The 15,227-nt window shown below is 40.1% G+C and overlaps 1 protein-coding gene across 1 annotated transcript in view; it reads right to left on the bottom strand.

Moving 5' to 3' along the window:
* Positions 1 to 15,227, bottom strand: part of CCDC7 (coiled-coil domain containing 7) — a 327,643-nt gene that overhangs the window by 36,705 nt on the left and 275,711 nt on the right. Inside the window, exons 36-37 of the mRNA XM_057544500.1 lie at positions 14,498 to 14,581; positions 12,292 to 12,375 (exon numbers count right to left, since the gene is read on the bottom strand). Of these exons, the coding sequence (XP_057400483.1) occupies positions 12,292 to 12,375; positions 14,498 to 14,581 (168 nt within the window). The remainder of the gene's footprint in view (positions 1 to 12,291; positions 12,376 to 14,497; positions 14,582 to 15,227) is intronic.

Here is a 15,227-nt window from a genome sequence, read left to right as displayed (position 1 = left end):
TTTATAATTTCTTTCCTTCTGCTGGCTTTGGGGTTTTTTTGTTCTTCTTTCTCTAATTGCTTTAGGTGCAAGGTTAGGTTGTTTATTCGAGATGTTTCCTGTTTCTTGAGGTAGGCTTGTATTGCTATAAACTTCCCTCTTAGCACTGCTTTTGCTGTGTCCCATAGGTTTTGGGTCGTCGTGTCTCCATTGTCATTTGTTTCTAGGTATTTTTTGATTTCCCCTTTGATTTCTTCAGTAATCACTTCGTTATTAAGTAATGTATTGTGTAGCCTCCATGTGTTTGTATTTTTTACAGATCTTTTCCTGTAATTGATATCTAGTCTCATAGCGTTGTGGTCGGAAAAGATACTTGATACGATTTCAATTTTCTTAAATTTACCAAGGCTTGATTTGTGACCCAAGATATGATCTATCCTGGAGAATGTTCCATGAGCACTTGAGAAAAATGTGTATTCTGTTGTTTTTGAGTGGAATGTCCTATAAATATCAATTAAGTCCATCTTGTTTAATGTATCATTTAAAGCTTGTGTTTCCTTATTTATTTTCATTTTGGATGATCTGTCCATTGGTGAAAGTGGGGTGTTAAAGTCCCCTACTATGATTGTGTTGCTGTCAATTTCCCCTTTTATGGCTGTTAGTATTTGCCTTATGTATTGAGGTGCTCCTATGTTGGGTGCATAAATATTTACAATTGTTATACCTTCCTCTTGGATCGATCCCTTGATCATTATATAGTGTCCTTCTTTGTCTCTTGTAATAGTCTTTATTTTAAAGTCTATTTTGTCTGATATGAGAATTGCTACTCCAGCTTTCTTTTGATTTCCATTTGCATGGAATATCTTTTTCCATCCCCTCACTTTCAGTCTGTATGTGTCCCTAGGTCTGAAGTGGGTCTCTTGTAGACAGCATATATATGGGTCTTGTTTTTGTATCCATTCAGCCAGCCTGTGTCTTTTGGTGGGAGCATTTAATCCATTTACATTCAAGGTAATTATCGATATGTATGTTCCTATTCCCATTTTCTTAAATGTATTGGGTTTGTTATTGTTGGTGTTTTCCTTCTCTTGTGTTTCTTGCCTAGAGAATTTCCTTTAGCATTTGTTGTAAAGCTGGTTTGGTGGTGCTGAACTCTCTCAGTTTTTGCTTGTCTGTAAAGGTTTTAATTTCTCCATCGAATCTGAATGAGATCCTTGCTGGGTAGTGTAATCTTGGTTGTAGGTTTTTCTCCTTCATGACTTTAAGTATATCCTGCCACTCCCTTCTGGCTTGCAGAGTTTCTGCTGAGAGATCAGATGTTAACCTTATGGGGATTCCCTTGTGTGTTATGTGTTTTTTTTCCCTTGCTGCCTTTAATATGTTTTCCTTATATTTAATTTTTGACAGTTTGATTAATATGTGTCTTGGCGTGTTCCTCCTTGGGTTTATCCTGTATGGGACTCTCTGTGCTTCCAGGACTTGATTAACTATTTCCTTTCCCATATTAGGGAAGTTTTCAACTATAATCTCTTCAAAAATTTTCTCAGTCCCTTTCTTTTTCTCTTCTTCTTCTGGTACCCCTATAATTCGAATGTTGGCACGTTTAATGTTGTCCCAGAGGTCCCTGAGACTGTCCTCAGTTCTTTTCATTCTTTTTTCTTTATCCTGCTCTGTAGTAGTTATTTCCACCATTTTATCTTCCAGGTCACTTATCCTTTCTTCTGCCTCAGTTATTCTACTACTGATCCCATCTAGAGTATTTTTAATTTCATTTATTGTGTTTTTCATCATTGCTTGGTTCCTCTTTAGTTCTTCTACATCCTTGTTAAATGTTTCTTGCATTTTGTCTATTCTATTTCCAAGATTTTGGATCATCCTTACTATCATTATTCTGAATTCTTTTTCAGGTAGACTACCTATTTCCTCTTCATTTGTTAAGTCCAGTGTGTTTTGAGCCTGCTCCTTCATCTGCTGTGTGTTTTTCTGTCGTCTCATTTTGCCTATCTTACTTTGTTTGGGGTCTCCTTTTCACAGGCTGCAGGTTCGTAGTTCCCGTTGTTTTTGGTATCTGTCCCCAGTGGCTAAGGTTGGTTCAGTGGGTTGTGTAGGCTTCCTGGTGGAGGGAACTAGTGCCTGAGTTCTGGTGGATGAGGCTAGATCTTGTCTTTCTGGTAGGCACGTCCACGTCTGGTGGTGTATTTTGGGGTGTCTGTGGCCTTATTATGATTTTAGGCAGCCTCTCTGCTAATGGAAGGGGGTGTGTTCCTGTCTAGCTAGTTGTTTGGCATAGGGTGTCCAGCACTGTAGCTTGCTGGTCGTTGAGTGAAGCTGGGTCTTGATGTTGAGATGGAGATCTCTGGGAGATTTTTGCCGTTTGGTATTACGTGGAGCTGGGAGGTCTCTTGTGGACCAGTGTTCTGAAGTTGGCTCTCCCACCTCAGAGGCACGGCCCTGATGCCTGGCTGGAGCACCAAGAGCCTTTCATCCACACAGCTCAGAGTAAAAGGGAGAAAAAATAGAAAGAAAGAAAGAAAGAGGCTATAATATAGTCAAGTAAAATAAAGCTATTGTAAAGCAAAGCTATACAGACAAAATCTCACCCAGAAGCATATACATATACACTCACAAAAAAAAGGAAAAGGGGAAAAATTAATATCTCCTGCTCCCAGAGTCCACCTCCTGAATTTGGGATGATTCGTTGTCTATTCAGGTATTCAACAGATGCAGGCACATCAAGTTGTTTGTGGAGTTTTAATCCGCTGCTTCTGAGGCTGCTGGGAGAGATTTCCCCTTCTCTTCCCTGTTCGCACAGCTCCTGGGGTTCAGCTTTGGATTTGGACCCGCCTCTGCGTGTAGGTCGCCTGAGGGCGTCTGTTCCCCGCCCAGACAGGACGGGGTTAAAGGAGCAGCTGCTTCGGGGGCTCTGGCTCACTCAGGCCGCGGGGAGGGAGGGGTACAGAGGAGGCGGGGCGAGCCTGCGGCGGCCGAGGCCGGCGTGACGTTGCACCAGCTCGAGGCGCGCAGTGCGTTCTCCCGGGGATGTTGTCCCCGGATCCCGGGACCCTGGCAGTGGCGGGCTGCACAGGCTCCCGGGAGGGGAGGTGTGGAGAGTGACCTGTGCTCACACACAGGCTTTTTGGAGGCGGCAGCAGCAGCCCCAGCGTCTCACGCCCGTCTCTGGGGTCCGCGCTGATCGCCGTGGCTTGCGCCCTTCTCTGGAGTTCGTTTAGGCGGCGCTCTGAATCCCCTCTCCTTGCGCGCAGCGAAACAAAGAGGCAAGAAAAAGTCTCTTGCCTCTTCGGCAGCTGCAGACCTTTTCCCGGTCTCCCTCCCGGCTAGCTGTGGTGCGCCAACCCCTTCAGGCTGTGTTCACGCCGCCAGCCCCAGTCCTCTCCCTGCGATCCAACCGAAGCCGAGCCTCAGCTCCCAGCCCCGCCCGCCCCGGCGGGTGAGCAGACAAGCCTCTCGGGCTGCTGAGTGCTACTCGGCGCCGAGCCTCTGTGCGGGAATCTCTCCTTTTTTTCCTCTGCGCCCCTGTTGCTGTGGGGTCCGCGCTGATAGCTGCGGCTCGCGCCAGTCTCTGAAGTTCGTTTAGGCGGCGCTCTGAATCCCCTCTCCTTGCGCACCAGGAAACACAGAGGGAAGAAAAAGTCTCTTGCCTCTTCGGCAGCTGCAGACTTTTTCCCCGGACTCCCTCCCGGCTAGCTGTGGTGTGCTAACCCCTTCAGGCTGTGTTCACGCCGCCAGCCCCAGTCCTCTCCCTGCGATCCAACCGAAGCCCGAGCCTCAGCTCCCAGCCCCGCCCGCCCCGGCGGCTAAGCAGACAAGCCTCTCGGGCTGGTGAGTGCTGCTTGGCGCCGAGCCTCCGTGTGGGAACCTCTCCGCTTTGCCCTCCGCACCCCTGTGGCTGCGCTCTCCTCCGTGGCTCTGAAGCTTCCCCCCTCTGCCACCCGAAGTCTCTGCCCGCGAAGGGGCTCCTAGTGCGTGGAAACCTTTCCTCCTTCATGGCTCCCTCCCGCTGGTGCAGGTGCCGTCCCTATTCTTTTGTCTCTGTTATTTCTTTTTTCTTTTGCCCTACCCAAGTACGGGGGGAGTTTCTTGCCTTTTTGGAGGTCGGACGTTTTCTGCCAGCGTTCAGTGGGTGTTCTGTAGGAGCAGTTCCACGTGTAGATGTATTTCTACTGTATCTGTGGGAAGGAAGGTGATCTCCGCGTCTTACTCTTCCGCCATCTTCTCCCTGCCCCCCAGCTCAGATGCGAGCTCCGTGCCCCGCTGGTGCGCCGACATGGCTGGACCACCACTGCACCGCCGGCTCCCACCTGCATTTTCTTGATTAGTGATGTTGAGCACCTTTTCATGTATCCATTAGCCATTCATATATCTTCTTTGGGAAAATGTCTATTCAGGCCTCTTCCCATTTATAGTCACATTGTTTGTTTGTTTTAATATTGAGTTGTATGAGTCCTTATATACTTTGGATATTAACCCCTTATCAGATAGATGGTTTGCAAATTTTTTCTCCCATTCCTTAGGTTGCCTTGTGATTTTCGATGGTTCCTTTTGCTGTGTAAAAGATTTTTAATTTGATGTTGCCCAAGCTGTTGACTTCTGGTTTTGTTGCTTGTGCTTTTAGTGCAATGTCCGAAATGTCATTGCCAAGGCCAATGTCAAGGAGCTTTTTCACTATGTTTTACTGTGGGAGTATTGAGGTTTTAGAGCTCACATTTAAATATTTAATCCATTTTGAGTGAAACTTTGTAAACAATATAAGATACAGGTCCAATTTAATTCTTGCATATGGATATCCAATTTTCCAAAACCATTTATTAAAGAGACTATCTCTTCCCCATTTGTAAGATATTCTCTGTAGATGATATGATATTTTTTTCTTATTGAAGTTGATTTACAATGCTGTGTTAATTTCTGCTGTACAGCAAAGTGATTCAGTTATATATATGTATACATTTTTTATATTCCTTTCCATTATGGTTTATCACAGGATATTGAATACAGTTTCCCTGTGATTTACAGTAGGACCTTGTTGTTTATCCATTCTATATATAATAGTTTGCATCTGCTAATCCCAAACTCCCAATCCATCCCTCCCCGATCCCCTCCCCCTAGGCAACCACAAGTCTGTTCTCTATGTCTGTGAGTCTGTTTTCTATGTCTGTGAGTCTGTTTCTGTTTCATAGATAGGTTCATTTGTGTCATATTTTAGATTCCACATATAAGTGGTATCACATAGTATTTGTCTTTCTCTTTCTGACTTACTTCACTTAGCATGATAATCTCTAAGTCCATCCATGTTGCTGCAAATGGTGTTATTTCATTCTTTTTTACGGCTGAGTAGTACTGCATTTTATATATGTACCACATCTTCTTTATCCATTCATCTGTTGATGTACATTTAGTTTGTTTCCATGTCTTGGCTATTGTGAATAGTGCTGCTATGAACGTAGGGGTGCATGTATCTTTTTGAATTACAGTTTTGTCCAAATATATGCCCTGGAGTGGGATTGCTGGATCACATGCTAACTCTATTTTTAGTTTTTTTTGAGGAAACTCCATACTGTTTTTCATAGTGGTGGCACCAATTTACATTCCCAGCAATGGTGTAGGAGGGTTCCCTTTTCTCCACATCCTCTTCAGCATTTGTCATTTATGGACTTTTTAATGATGGCCATTCTGAATGGTGTGAGGTGATACCTCATGGTAGTTTTGATTTGCATTACTCTAATAATTAGTGATGTTGAGCATCTTTTCATATGCCTGTTGGCCATCTGTATGTTTTCTTTGGAGAAGTGTCTACTTAGGTCTTCTGCCCATTTTCTGATTGGGTTGCTTGTTTTTTTGATATTGAGATATATGAGCTGTTTGTATACTTTGGAAATTAAGCCCTTGTCAGCTGCATCATTTGGCAAGGCTCTTTTTTTATGGTCTTGACTCAAGTGATACGAGCCCCAGATTTCATGGCTGAATGGTGCCACTGGCTTTGCTCTGGTGAAGATCAGCTTGGCCTGCTGTACTCTCTGCTCAAGTGTTGCTTGGATACAAATCCTCCAAGTGTTCTGGCCAGGCTGTCTGGCCAGGAAGGGCCAGGAGCTACACTCAGGAGTGAGGCAAAATTGAGCTCTCCTGCCTGTGCAGAATGGGAGGGCCACCTGCAAGCAGGCCCCCTGGTCTTCCTGATCAGGCTTTCTGGTCAAGAGGGGCCAGGAGCTTTGTCCAACAGTTGGTGGGGGCTATTAATTAGCTCCCTGCCTGGGCCAAGCAGGGAAACTGACTCCAATCCCTCCTAGGCTCTTTGAAGCCTTGACTCAAGCTGACCTGCTCCCCAAGTTCCCTTGTTAAATGGTGCCACTGGACTTGTTCTATGGACAATCAGCTTTGCCTGCCATACTCTTCACTCAAGAAGTGCTTCATAGTTTCCAGGTGTTCTGACTCATCTGCCTGGTAAGGTGGGGCAAGGAGCTACTCAGCAGTATATAAAGCTAGGACTCAGCTCCCCTGCTTGGAGGGGGTAGACAGGGCTCCAGAGCTGTCAAGGCTCTTCATGTGAGGAACCAAACCATACAGACCTGCATCTCAGGGTGTCACCTGGTGAGACTGTGCCACCCTCTTGTTTCTCCAGATGAGCAAAGCTGCTGGTCAGGACTACTGCTTGGGTACTGCGGGTAGGAACTTGGTCTGCCAAGATCCCAGTGCTGGTTGTTGCAAGCCCCTCCCCCTTCTCTGTCATGATCAGATTCCCAGTAGTCAAGCCCAGCAGATTACCCCAAAATCCCTGTGGTAAGAAGTGAGGGCTCTCAAGAAGTGACCCACAATGCTGGTAGAGCTGGAAATCCACGCTGGGCTCTTGTTTCAAACTGGAGGAATTGAGGGCTGAGGGGAGACTTCTTGGTGTGGTGCTGCACCAGCCTGGGGGAAGGGCAATATGGTCAGTGTGTAGCCGCTCCTCTTATCCATCTAATGTGGTGTGTCTTGGTCTCTGTTGTGCAGGGGGTGCGCTACAGCCTCACTCCCATGTTCTAGGATTTTCTCAGTGGTGTCTGGTCCATGAATAGTTTTTAGTCATTCTTCTTGTGAGGAGGAGTGACATCAGGAATAACCTATGTTACATCTTGGTAACATCACTCCTCACCTTTTATGTTTCTGATCATAATTTACCTTTTGTTTATATTGTGTATCCATTACCGTAGTTGTAGTTACTTTTAATATTTTTGTCCTTTAACCTTTATGATAGATTTAACACGCCACCATATTACAGCACCAGAGTATTTGAAATTTGACTATATACTTACCTTTACTAGGGTGTTATGTATTTTCATATCACTAATTAGTGTGCTTTCATCTCAGCGTGAAAAACTCCTTTCAATATTTCTTATAAAGCAGTTCTACTGGTGATGAATTCACCCAGCTTTCCTTTGTTTGTGAGTCTTATCTCACCTTCATTTCTAGAGGACAGCTTTGTCTGGTAAAGTATTCTTTTTAGGCAGTTTTTTTTTTTTCTTTCAACACTTTGAATATATCATCCTACTCTCTCCTGGCCTGCAATGTTTTTGCAGAAAAAGCTTCTAATAGCTTGATAAGGATTCACTTGTATGAGAGAAATATTCTCCTCTTGCTACTTTTAAAATTCTATCTTTGTTTTTGATTTTAGACAGTTTTATTATAATATTTCATGGCAGATATTGTTGTGAATTGAAATTTGGGGGTGATTTATTAGCTTCATGACCTTGGACATTCAAATATCTCCCTAGATTTGGGAAGTTCTCAACCATTACTTCTTTAGATAAGTGTTCTGCCGCCTTCTCCTTATCTTCTCCTTCTGGGACTCCAATCATTTATATATTATTTAGCTTATTGTCCTATAGTTCACAGTTTTACTTCATTCTTTAAAAAAATTTTTTCTTTACTCTTCTTTGTGTAATTCCAGAGGTACTGCCTTCTGCTTCACACATTCTCTCTTCCGCTTGATCCATTATGATGTTAATATTCTCTACTGCATTTTTCATTTCATTCACTGTATTCTTCAGCCCCAGAATTTGATTCGATTTTAATGATTTCTACTCTCTGCTAAACTTCTCATTTTATTTGTGCATTGTTTTCCTGCTTTTGTTGACCTCTCTTTCTGTGTTTTCCTGTAGCTCGCTAAGCTTCCTTAAAACAGCTATTTTGAATTCTTTACCAGTTAAATTGCAAACCTCCTTTTCTTTGGGGTTATTGGAAAATTATTGTATCTCATTCATGGTATCATCATGTTTCCTTGATTTTTCATGTTCCTTGATGTTTGTACTGCTGTCGTTGCATTTGAAGAAGCAGTCACCTCCTCCTTGCTTTACTGACGGCTTTTCAGAAATAAATCCTTTCTATCAGCCCTGCTGAGGATTCTGAGGCTTTCTTAGACCTTTCCTATGAGTACATCTACTCTACACTTCTTGCTATCTTTTGTGGCAGAATTCGTAAGCTTGTATGCCTTCTTCCTATCCTGTAATGCCAGACTGGCTGCTGCCAGCTTCCATTTTGCCTTCCCTCTGGCAGTGCTGTATGTTCCATTTTGTGGTTTCTCCAAGGCCTTCAGATTTGGGCCTGCTTTCTGTGGGTGCTCACTAGCTGTCTGTAAAAGCTCATTTTTGCTGCCATCGGAACACACACAGGGAGCCAATCACAGGGTGAGGGTTTGTGGGTGAGGTGCATGGAATGTTGGAAATGTGTATGCGCCGGTTTTAGGGGGTTCACAGGTGAGGTGTTCTCAGTGGCTGATGTGTGGGACTCCCAGTGGAGTCCTTGACATGGTTAGCAGTATCCACATCCCTTTCATATATTCTATTCTGAGCCCTGGCTGCTGCTCTCTCAGCCACTCACCACTCCTAGTCATGCAGCTCATGACACAGTTCTCTGGATGGGACAAGAGAGAAATGGGTCTCTTGACAGTGTCCTGTACAGCTAGAGAAGCTGAGCAGTCACTCATGTTCTCACTTTCCCCCATGGGAGAAATCACGGGAGGAGAGGGCTCTTTTGGCACCGAGGTTTGCTGTCCTGGGGGAGGAGTGATGCAGGTAAACTGTTCTTCTTACCCTCTTCAATGTCTCCAATCTTGGATTTTTTTTCATTCCAATAGTGTGCTGAAACTTTTCTGCTTTAACTCCTGGACTTCCACAAAGGCTCTCTCTCTTGTCTGTGGGGGATTGTCAAGTTGGTTTTCTTTGGGTGGAAGATGGTAGAAAACTCCTGTTCTACCTTGCTGATGTCACCACTGTAAAATTCCTTCTCTCTTGCCAAATATTCTAGAGGGAATTTCACTCATTGTCTTAGTTCCCTGATTTGTCCAATTCTTTCAAAGTCATTTAGAAAGCTTTTTTCCTTCTGGTTGAGAAGATTCTTTTGTAAAGAAAGGTTCTTCTTTTATAGCATTTTGATGGAGTAACATTTTTAGTATTTGCAAACGCACATGTACAAGAGCTCTTCCTACTCTTCGAGGGCAAATTAATTAGCAGCAAAGCCCTCACTTTCTTTTTTTTTTTTTAAACGGATATGGAGGGCGGCACACATGGCTTTTCTCTGATGGACAGTTTCCATTCTTAGCATCTTCCTTAATTTCGACCTGTATCCCAACCCTGTTTTACTTTGAAGCAGAATATTCACTTCTTTATTTGATCTGTACACTATATTTAGAAGGATGCATTTATAAGAATAGTTTTGGAGATCAGAGCTCTATGCATGAAACACTGGCTTCCCCTCACCCCATTCAATCAAGGTTCATAAGATTTATTTTTCATATATCCTACTTATTATAAAAGTAATATGTGCTATTGTAGAACACTCCCATTTAAACAAAGATTATAAACCTCATCTTATTTTATCAGTGGCTAGAGATTAAACTGATGCCACAGCCTGAGAGGCCGCTAAAGAGAAAATAAAATATTGTTGACACAATTTACTCCAGAAGCCATGACTCTAAGCTAGCCATTCATATTTGTCAAATAAGAGTAGACTCTGGGAAGGATATTCAAATTACTAAAAATAAAAGCCTTAAGGCATGTTAGGGTAATGGGGCCATACTGTCATATTTATGTTTATTCTTGATTTTATTTTCATGAAAGCATCAAGCCTAGATTGTTTGTATGAAAATATTTTGGTACAGCTTGGTATTCCAATTTAAATGTAATTTTGAATGCAGTAGTATAGGAGACTAGCTATCCCAAATGACCTCTCTAATTCCAAGAACTAAAATGCTAGATTAAAAAATGTACTTCAAAAAGTATTGCTGAGATGGCATAAAAATATAGAGACCAAAAAGGAAGTAAAAGCAGTTAACTTCCGAATTTCTACTAAAAAGGAGTGTGTATGTATGTGTGTGTGCGTGCACACACATTTTTAATAAACTTGACTGACCTGCAGTAATGTGGGTAGTGGGGAGGAAGACAGGGTGGGAAATTCCATAATGAAGAATAATAAAAAATAAAGAGGGCACAATAAAATATTTTGGAATATATTTGTATAGAGCATCATTATATATTCTTTATGACTGCATATGATAAAAGCTGAGAAGGGAGGGATTGGGATTGTAACATCATAGATAGGGAACCATTAGAATGTTGTGTATTTTATGTTAGTGTTACATATTTTCTGGGTGTTTAAAATATTTCATAAAGAGTAAAATTTTAAAAGCATACTACAAAAAGTATTCTAAGTAGTTAGATATTTATTTTATATTGTTATATCTCTTATTTTGATTGTCAAAGGGTGAAAAATTGATCACGTTTGTTGAGAATTTACTTGGTGCAATGTGCCGGTAAAAAACTCTGTTTGATGTTGTGTGGACATATCTTTGCTTTTAAATAAATTCTCACCTAAAGTAAAAAAAAAAAAAAAAAAAATTCACATAGACACCATTACTATTTGCACACTACTTCCCAAACTCCATGTATTAATCTTTGTTTCTGCAGTTTTTCTTCCCACATTTGAGTGTTTACTTTTCTATCACTCCAATTTCTATAAACTAATTCTTCATTTTCTCTTCCTTTTCTTTGTTCTGTGTTCTTAGGTAGCATCTTACTTAGTTTTGACCTTTAATCTAACCACATTTTATCTTAAACAAGTATATTTATTTCTATATTTGATCTGTACTCTCCTTTCAATACCTTTTCTCTTAGCAATTTATATTGCTAATATAAAATTTTCTTTAGAGCATTTAATTATAAACTCACCATTAACAAGTATAAATAATTAATTTAATTAACTTAATTTTGTTCTGTGTAAGTATAAAATAATTAACTTAATTTTGTTGCTAAAAGGCATGACATTTTAAATTGAATGGATGTAAGTGAAAGCACTTTATTGCTGTGTCTAAGGCTGTTATTCAAAACTGACAAGGACTCCTATTAATAAGCAACACTGAAGCAAAAATTAATTGAAAGAACCTAACCAAAAATACTCTGAAAATTAAAGACATGGAAAAATGGCTTATCGTAATACACCAAATTTAACTGCTTGGTTCCAACAATTTCATTTTTACACCACCAACTTTTCCCCAGTTAAAAGCTGTTGGAGCAAGTAATATTTATTTGATTCATTTATAACACTACTTTTTTACAGGAATAAAAGCGAGAATATAATTAAAAAAAGCATTCAAAAGCAAAGTTTCAGAAATCTTGCCTTAAATTTCAGTGAAAACACATATTTTGGTGCTTATATCTGAGGATTCAGTTACTTTCCAATGCTAGCTTTCAGCATCAATTCTGTAAAAAGTTCATAACGACAGTATTTCTTGCAACAAAGAGAAATGTATCGAACCCTATTACTCCAGGACTAAAGCAGTAATCTGTGAATAATAAAACTCAGCTAGAGAACTCCACTATAGTAGAGATATAAATTTACATGCCAACTTAATTATGTAGAGAAAATTGGTAATCAATGAAAAAACTGTTATATTCCTCTTCTTATACCACTCATCAACTAGCTTTTTTGCTTTTTCAATATCAAAGCAATATTCCTTTCTAAGCCAGCAAGAAAGTGAGTAGAATCGCAGCTATAAATACTTAAACCAAGCATATTCTAAGGTCATTAGAGCATTGGATTATATGGATTACTTTCCAAATGGATGGGATTACAACTAAAAAATATCCAGTTAAATTTCCATTGATAGTAAATACTAGAGTTTAACTAATTTATAAGAGGAAATTCATGAAGATTACTGCCCATTAATACTAACATACAGTTACTGTTATCATTACTGATTCAGTGTTAATTAAATCCCAGAGAAGACATAAACCATAAATATTAGACTTGGAAAATTCTTTTTCTTACCAGGGTGACTCTGATGATGTTTCTTGAGTTCATCAATTGTTTTTTCTCTTCCAACAGTATCTGTCATGCGTTCTGTATCAGTCTCTATGGATATAAAACAAATTTCAAAACACATTCTAAGGTAACCATTAACATACATGTATGTGTGTCTTTGTGTCTGTGTGTAGTACTAACTTAATTAGTACTTGTATTATCGAAGAGAAATAATATAATGTCTGCATTGCACAATCATAAAACATTAGAATTTGAAGGGCTCTTAGCAATCATATAAGCCTCATGATATTGAAGCTTAGAGATGTTTTGTGATTTGATTGAGAACACACACCAAGATAATGCAAAACTGAGTACAAGCTGATGCCCCATAATTCCTTAACCAGTGCTTTTCATACACAATGCACTGTCCCATACAAACTTTAATCATCTTGGGGAATTCAAGTAAATGATATAACTGCCAAGATTACACTAAGAGGACACTCATACTGTAAGGATATACCTATGAGTGGAACGTGGCATTTTTTCCCCACTGGTCAAGAGACAAACCATGGTCCCGCATCACGGAAAGTTACTACAAGGCAGAAATTCTTTGACTCTCTCAAGAATGTTTAATGCCATTTTTAAGGCTATGTAAATCAAGTAGACATCAAAGATGTAGAAGAGTAACAAGATATTCTGTGGTCTAAGAAAACCTGCCTATCAGGTCCTCTTACTATGTACACCTTGTAGCTGGGGAGGGGGAAATGGGTAAATCTGCAGCAGTACCAGCACTGGGACTGCATCCCATTCCATTTGAGTTTTTATGTGATTTGGACATTTGGCGGGATTTAGAAAATACTAACTAGGTCAAAGGAGAGGAATAACATTCATCTATTTTGTTTTAATATATGAAAGTTATTAAAGAAAAATTCATATTGAAAAAGGGGTTAAGGAGGATTGCTGACTTGGGTCAAATTATGTGCCCAGTGTTTTGTGAATGAAAGCTAGTTACAGAAGAGCATGTACCAGAGGTTGGAAACCTATCCTGAACCTGATACCATAAGGTGGATCTTACTTTGTTGTAATGGCTGAGACCAGAAGTAAGTGTTAAAGATCCAACTAAGTCAATATAATTGAGGCTCTCTGGTTTTTCTCCAACGGGTATAGGTTAAGAATGACAGGCCCAGTTGAAAGAAGCATGTAAAGATGCTTATATAAGCAAGGAAGCATTAAGAAGAGCATTTGATAGCAGATAGAATTAAGGATGAGGGAAAAGGGAGTATGTGCTAGAGAAATCTGCAATCTAGTAAGAATCACAATTTCCCTTCTCACAATACCCTCCCACTGCTTAAATTATTTTTTAGGCCTACCCTTCCTGAAGTTCCTAGTATATGATTCACACTTTACTGTTTCTTTGCATGTGTCATATTTTTGGGGGGTCTATACTGGGCATTCTAGACAATATCTTGTAGGAAATCTGGATACTGAGTTCCCCTCCCGTTTGGAGGCTTGTTGTTGCTGTTTGCCTGATTATTTATTTAGTGACTTGGCTGGAATATATTCTACTGTAGAGAAGTCTCCTCTGCAGTGTGAATCTTCTAATGTTGCTCCTCTGGGGGCACAGACTTGGGCATGCAAACAGACACCTTTGGATGACACTTGTTTTTCCTGTTGACTGTCTCTTTCCCTTTTCTGTTAAGCTCTCTGCCTCCTTTAATATCACCCCAAATATCAAGAAGCAGTGTGTCAAACACTGTAACACCAAGACAAGGGGCAGTAGTGTAAACTACGGACTATATAACAAAACTAAACACCTCTACTTCACCTGAGATACTGAAAATGTGCCGGGTATTTTAATTATATAGAGGGAATTAGTAAGCAATGAAATCTCTCTTTTAATCCCATTCATAAGCTAGACTTTCTGCTTTTGCAACTAGCCTGAAAAAGAAAGTGAGTAGCACTTAAAATGCTTTCATCAAGCATATTCCAAGCTCACTATACCCCTGAAATTTTGAGGATCACTTTTTAAATGAATGAGTTCTAAAATTCACAATATGTAAATCCATTGATAATAACTGTTGGAGTTCCAGTAATTATAGGAGGGAATTTATGAAGACATTGCATAATGTAATAACAGCTTATAGGTACTGTAATCAGATTCAAACTTAAATAAACTTATATAAACTCTAGATAAGATAAATAAGCCAGAACAGACTTGCAATATTGTTCTTACCAGGATAACTCTTGGATTGTGTCTTGATTTCACCTTTTATTATACCTTTTCCAGCAGCATCTGGGAAGCGCTCTGTATCAGTGTCTATAGAAATAAACAGTTTCAAAACACTTTTGTAAGGTAAATATTAACATGTAGTTGTGTTAGTTTGTTTGTAATACTCCTTTAATTAGCATTATTTTATTACAGAAGAAGAATTATAATGAAATGTCTTACTTTCAGAATCAGTACACATTAGAATTGGAAGAGCCATTGGCAACCATATAAGCCTCATTATATTGTAGCTTAGAAATGGTTAGTGATTTGACCAAGACCACATAGTCAGGTAGCAATAAAACTGATCCATAAACTGATGCCTCATTAATTCCTTAACTAGAGCTTTTTCCATAAAATACAAAGTCTCTTGCAAATTAAGTCATCCTATAGAGTTTATCTTAATAAATATAACTGTCTTGTGTACATTAAAAGCACATTCATATCATAAGGATGTATCTGGTGAGGCCGGACATGACATTTTTTTTCCCAGACCAAATTGCAAACAATGGGCATCATAGTCACAGAATGTTACTGTGAGGCAGAAATTGTTTGACTTGTCCAGGAATATTTTAATTCCTTTTTTAAAGGCCATGTAACTATATGTCAGTAGACATCAGTGATGGAGAAAAACAACAAGTAATTTGTAGACTGGGATAAAGTACACTCTCAGGTTCTCTTAGCCTGTAGACCTTCT

Source organism: Balaenoptera acutorostrata, chromosome 3 (assembly GCF_949987535.1).
Source record: "Balaenoptera acutorostrata chromosome 3, mBalAcu1.1, whole genome shotgun sequence".
NCBI classification, from domain to species: Eukaryota; Metazoa; Chordata; class Mammalia; order Artiodactyla; family Balaenopteridae; genus Balaenoptera; species Balaenoptera acutorostrata.
This window is presented reverse-complemented; position numbering and strand designations above follow the sequence as displayed.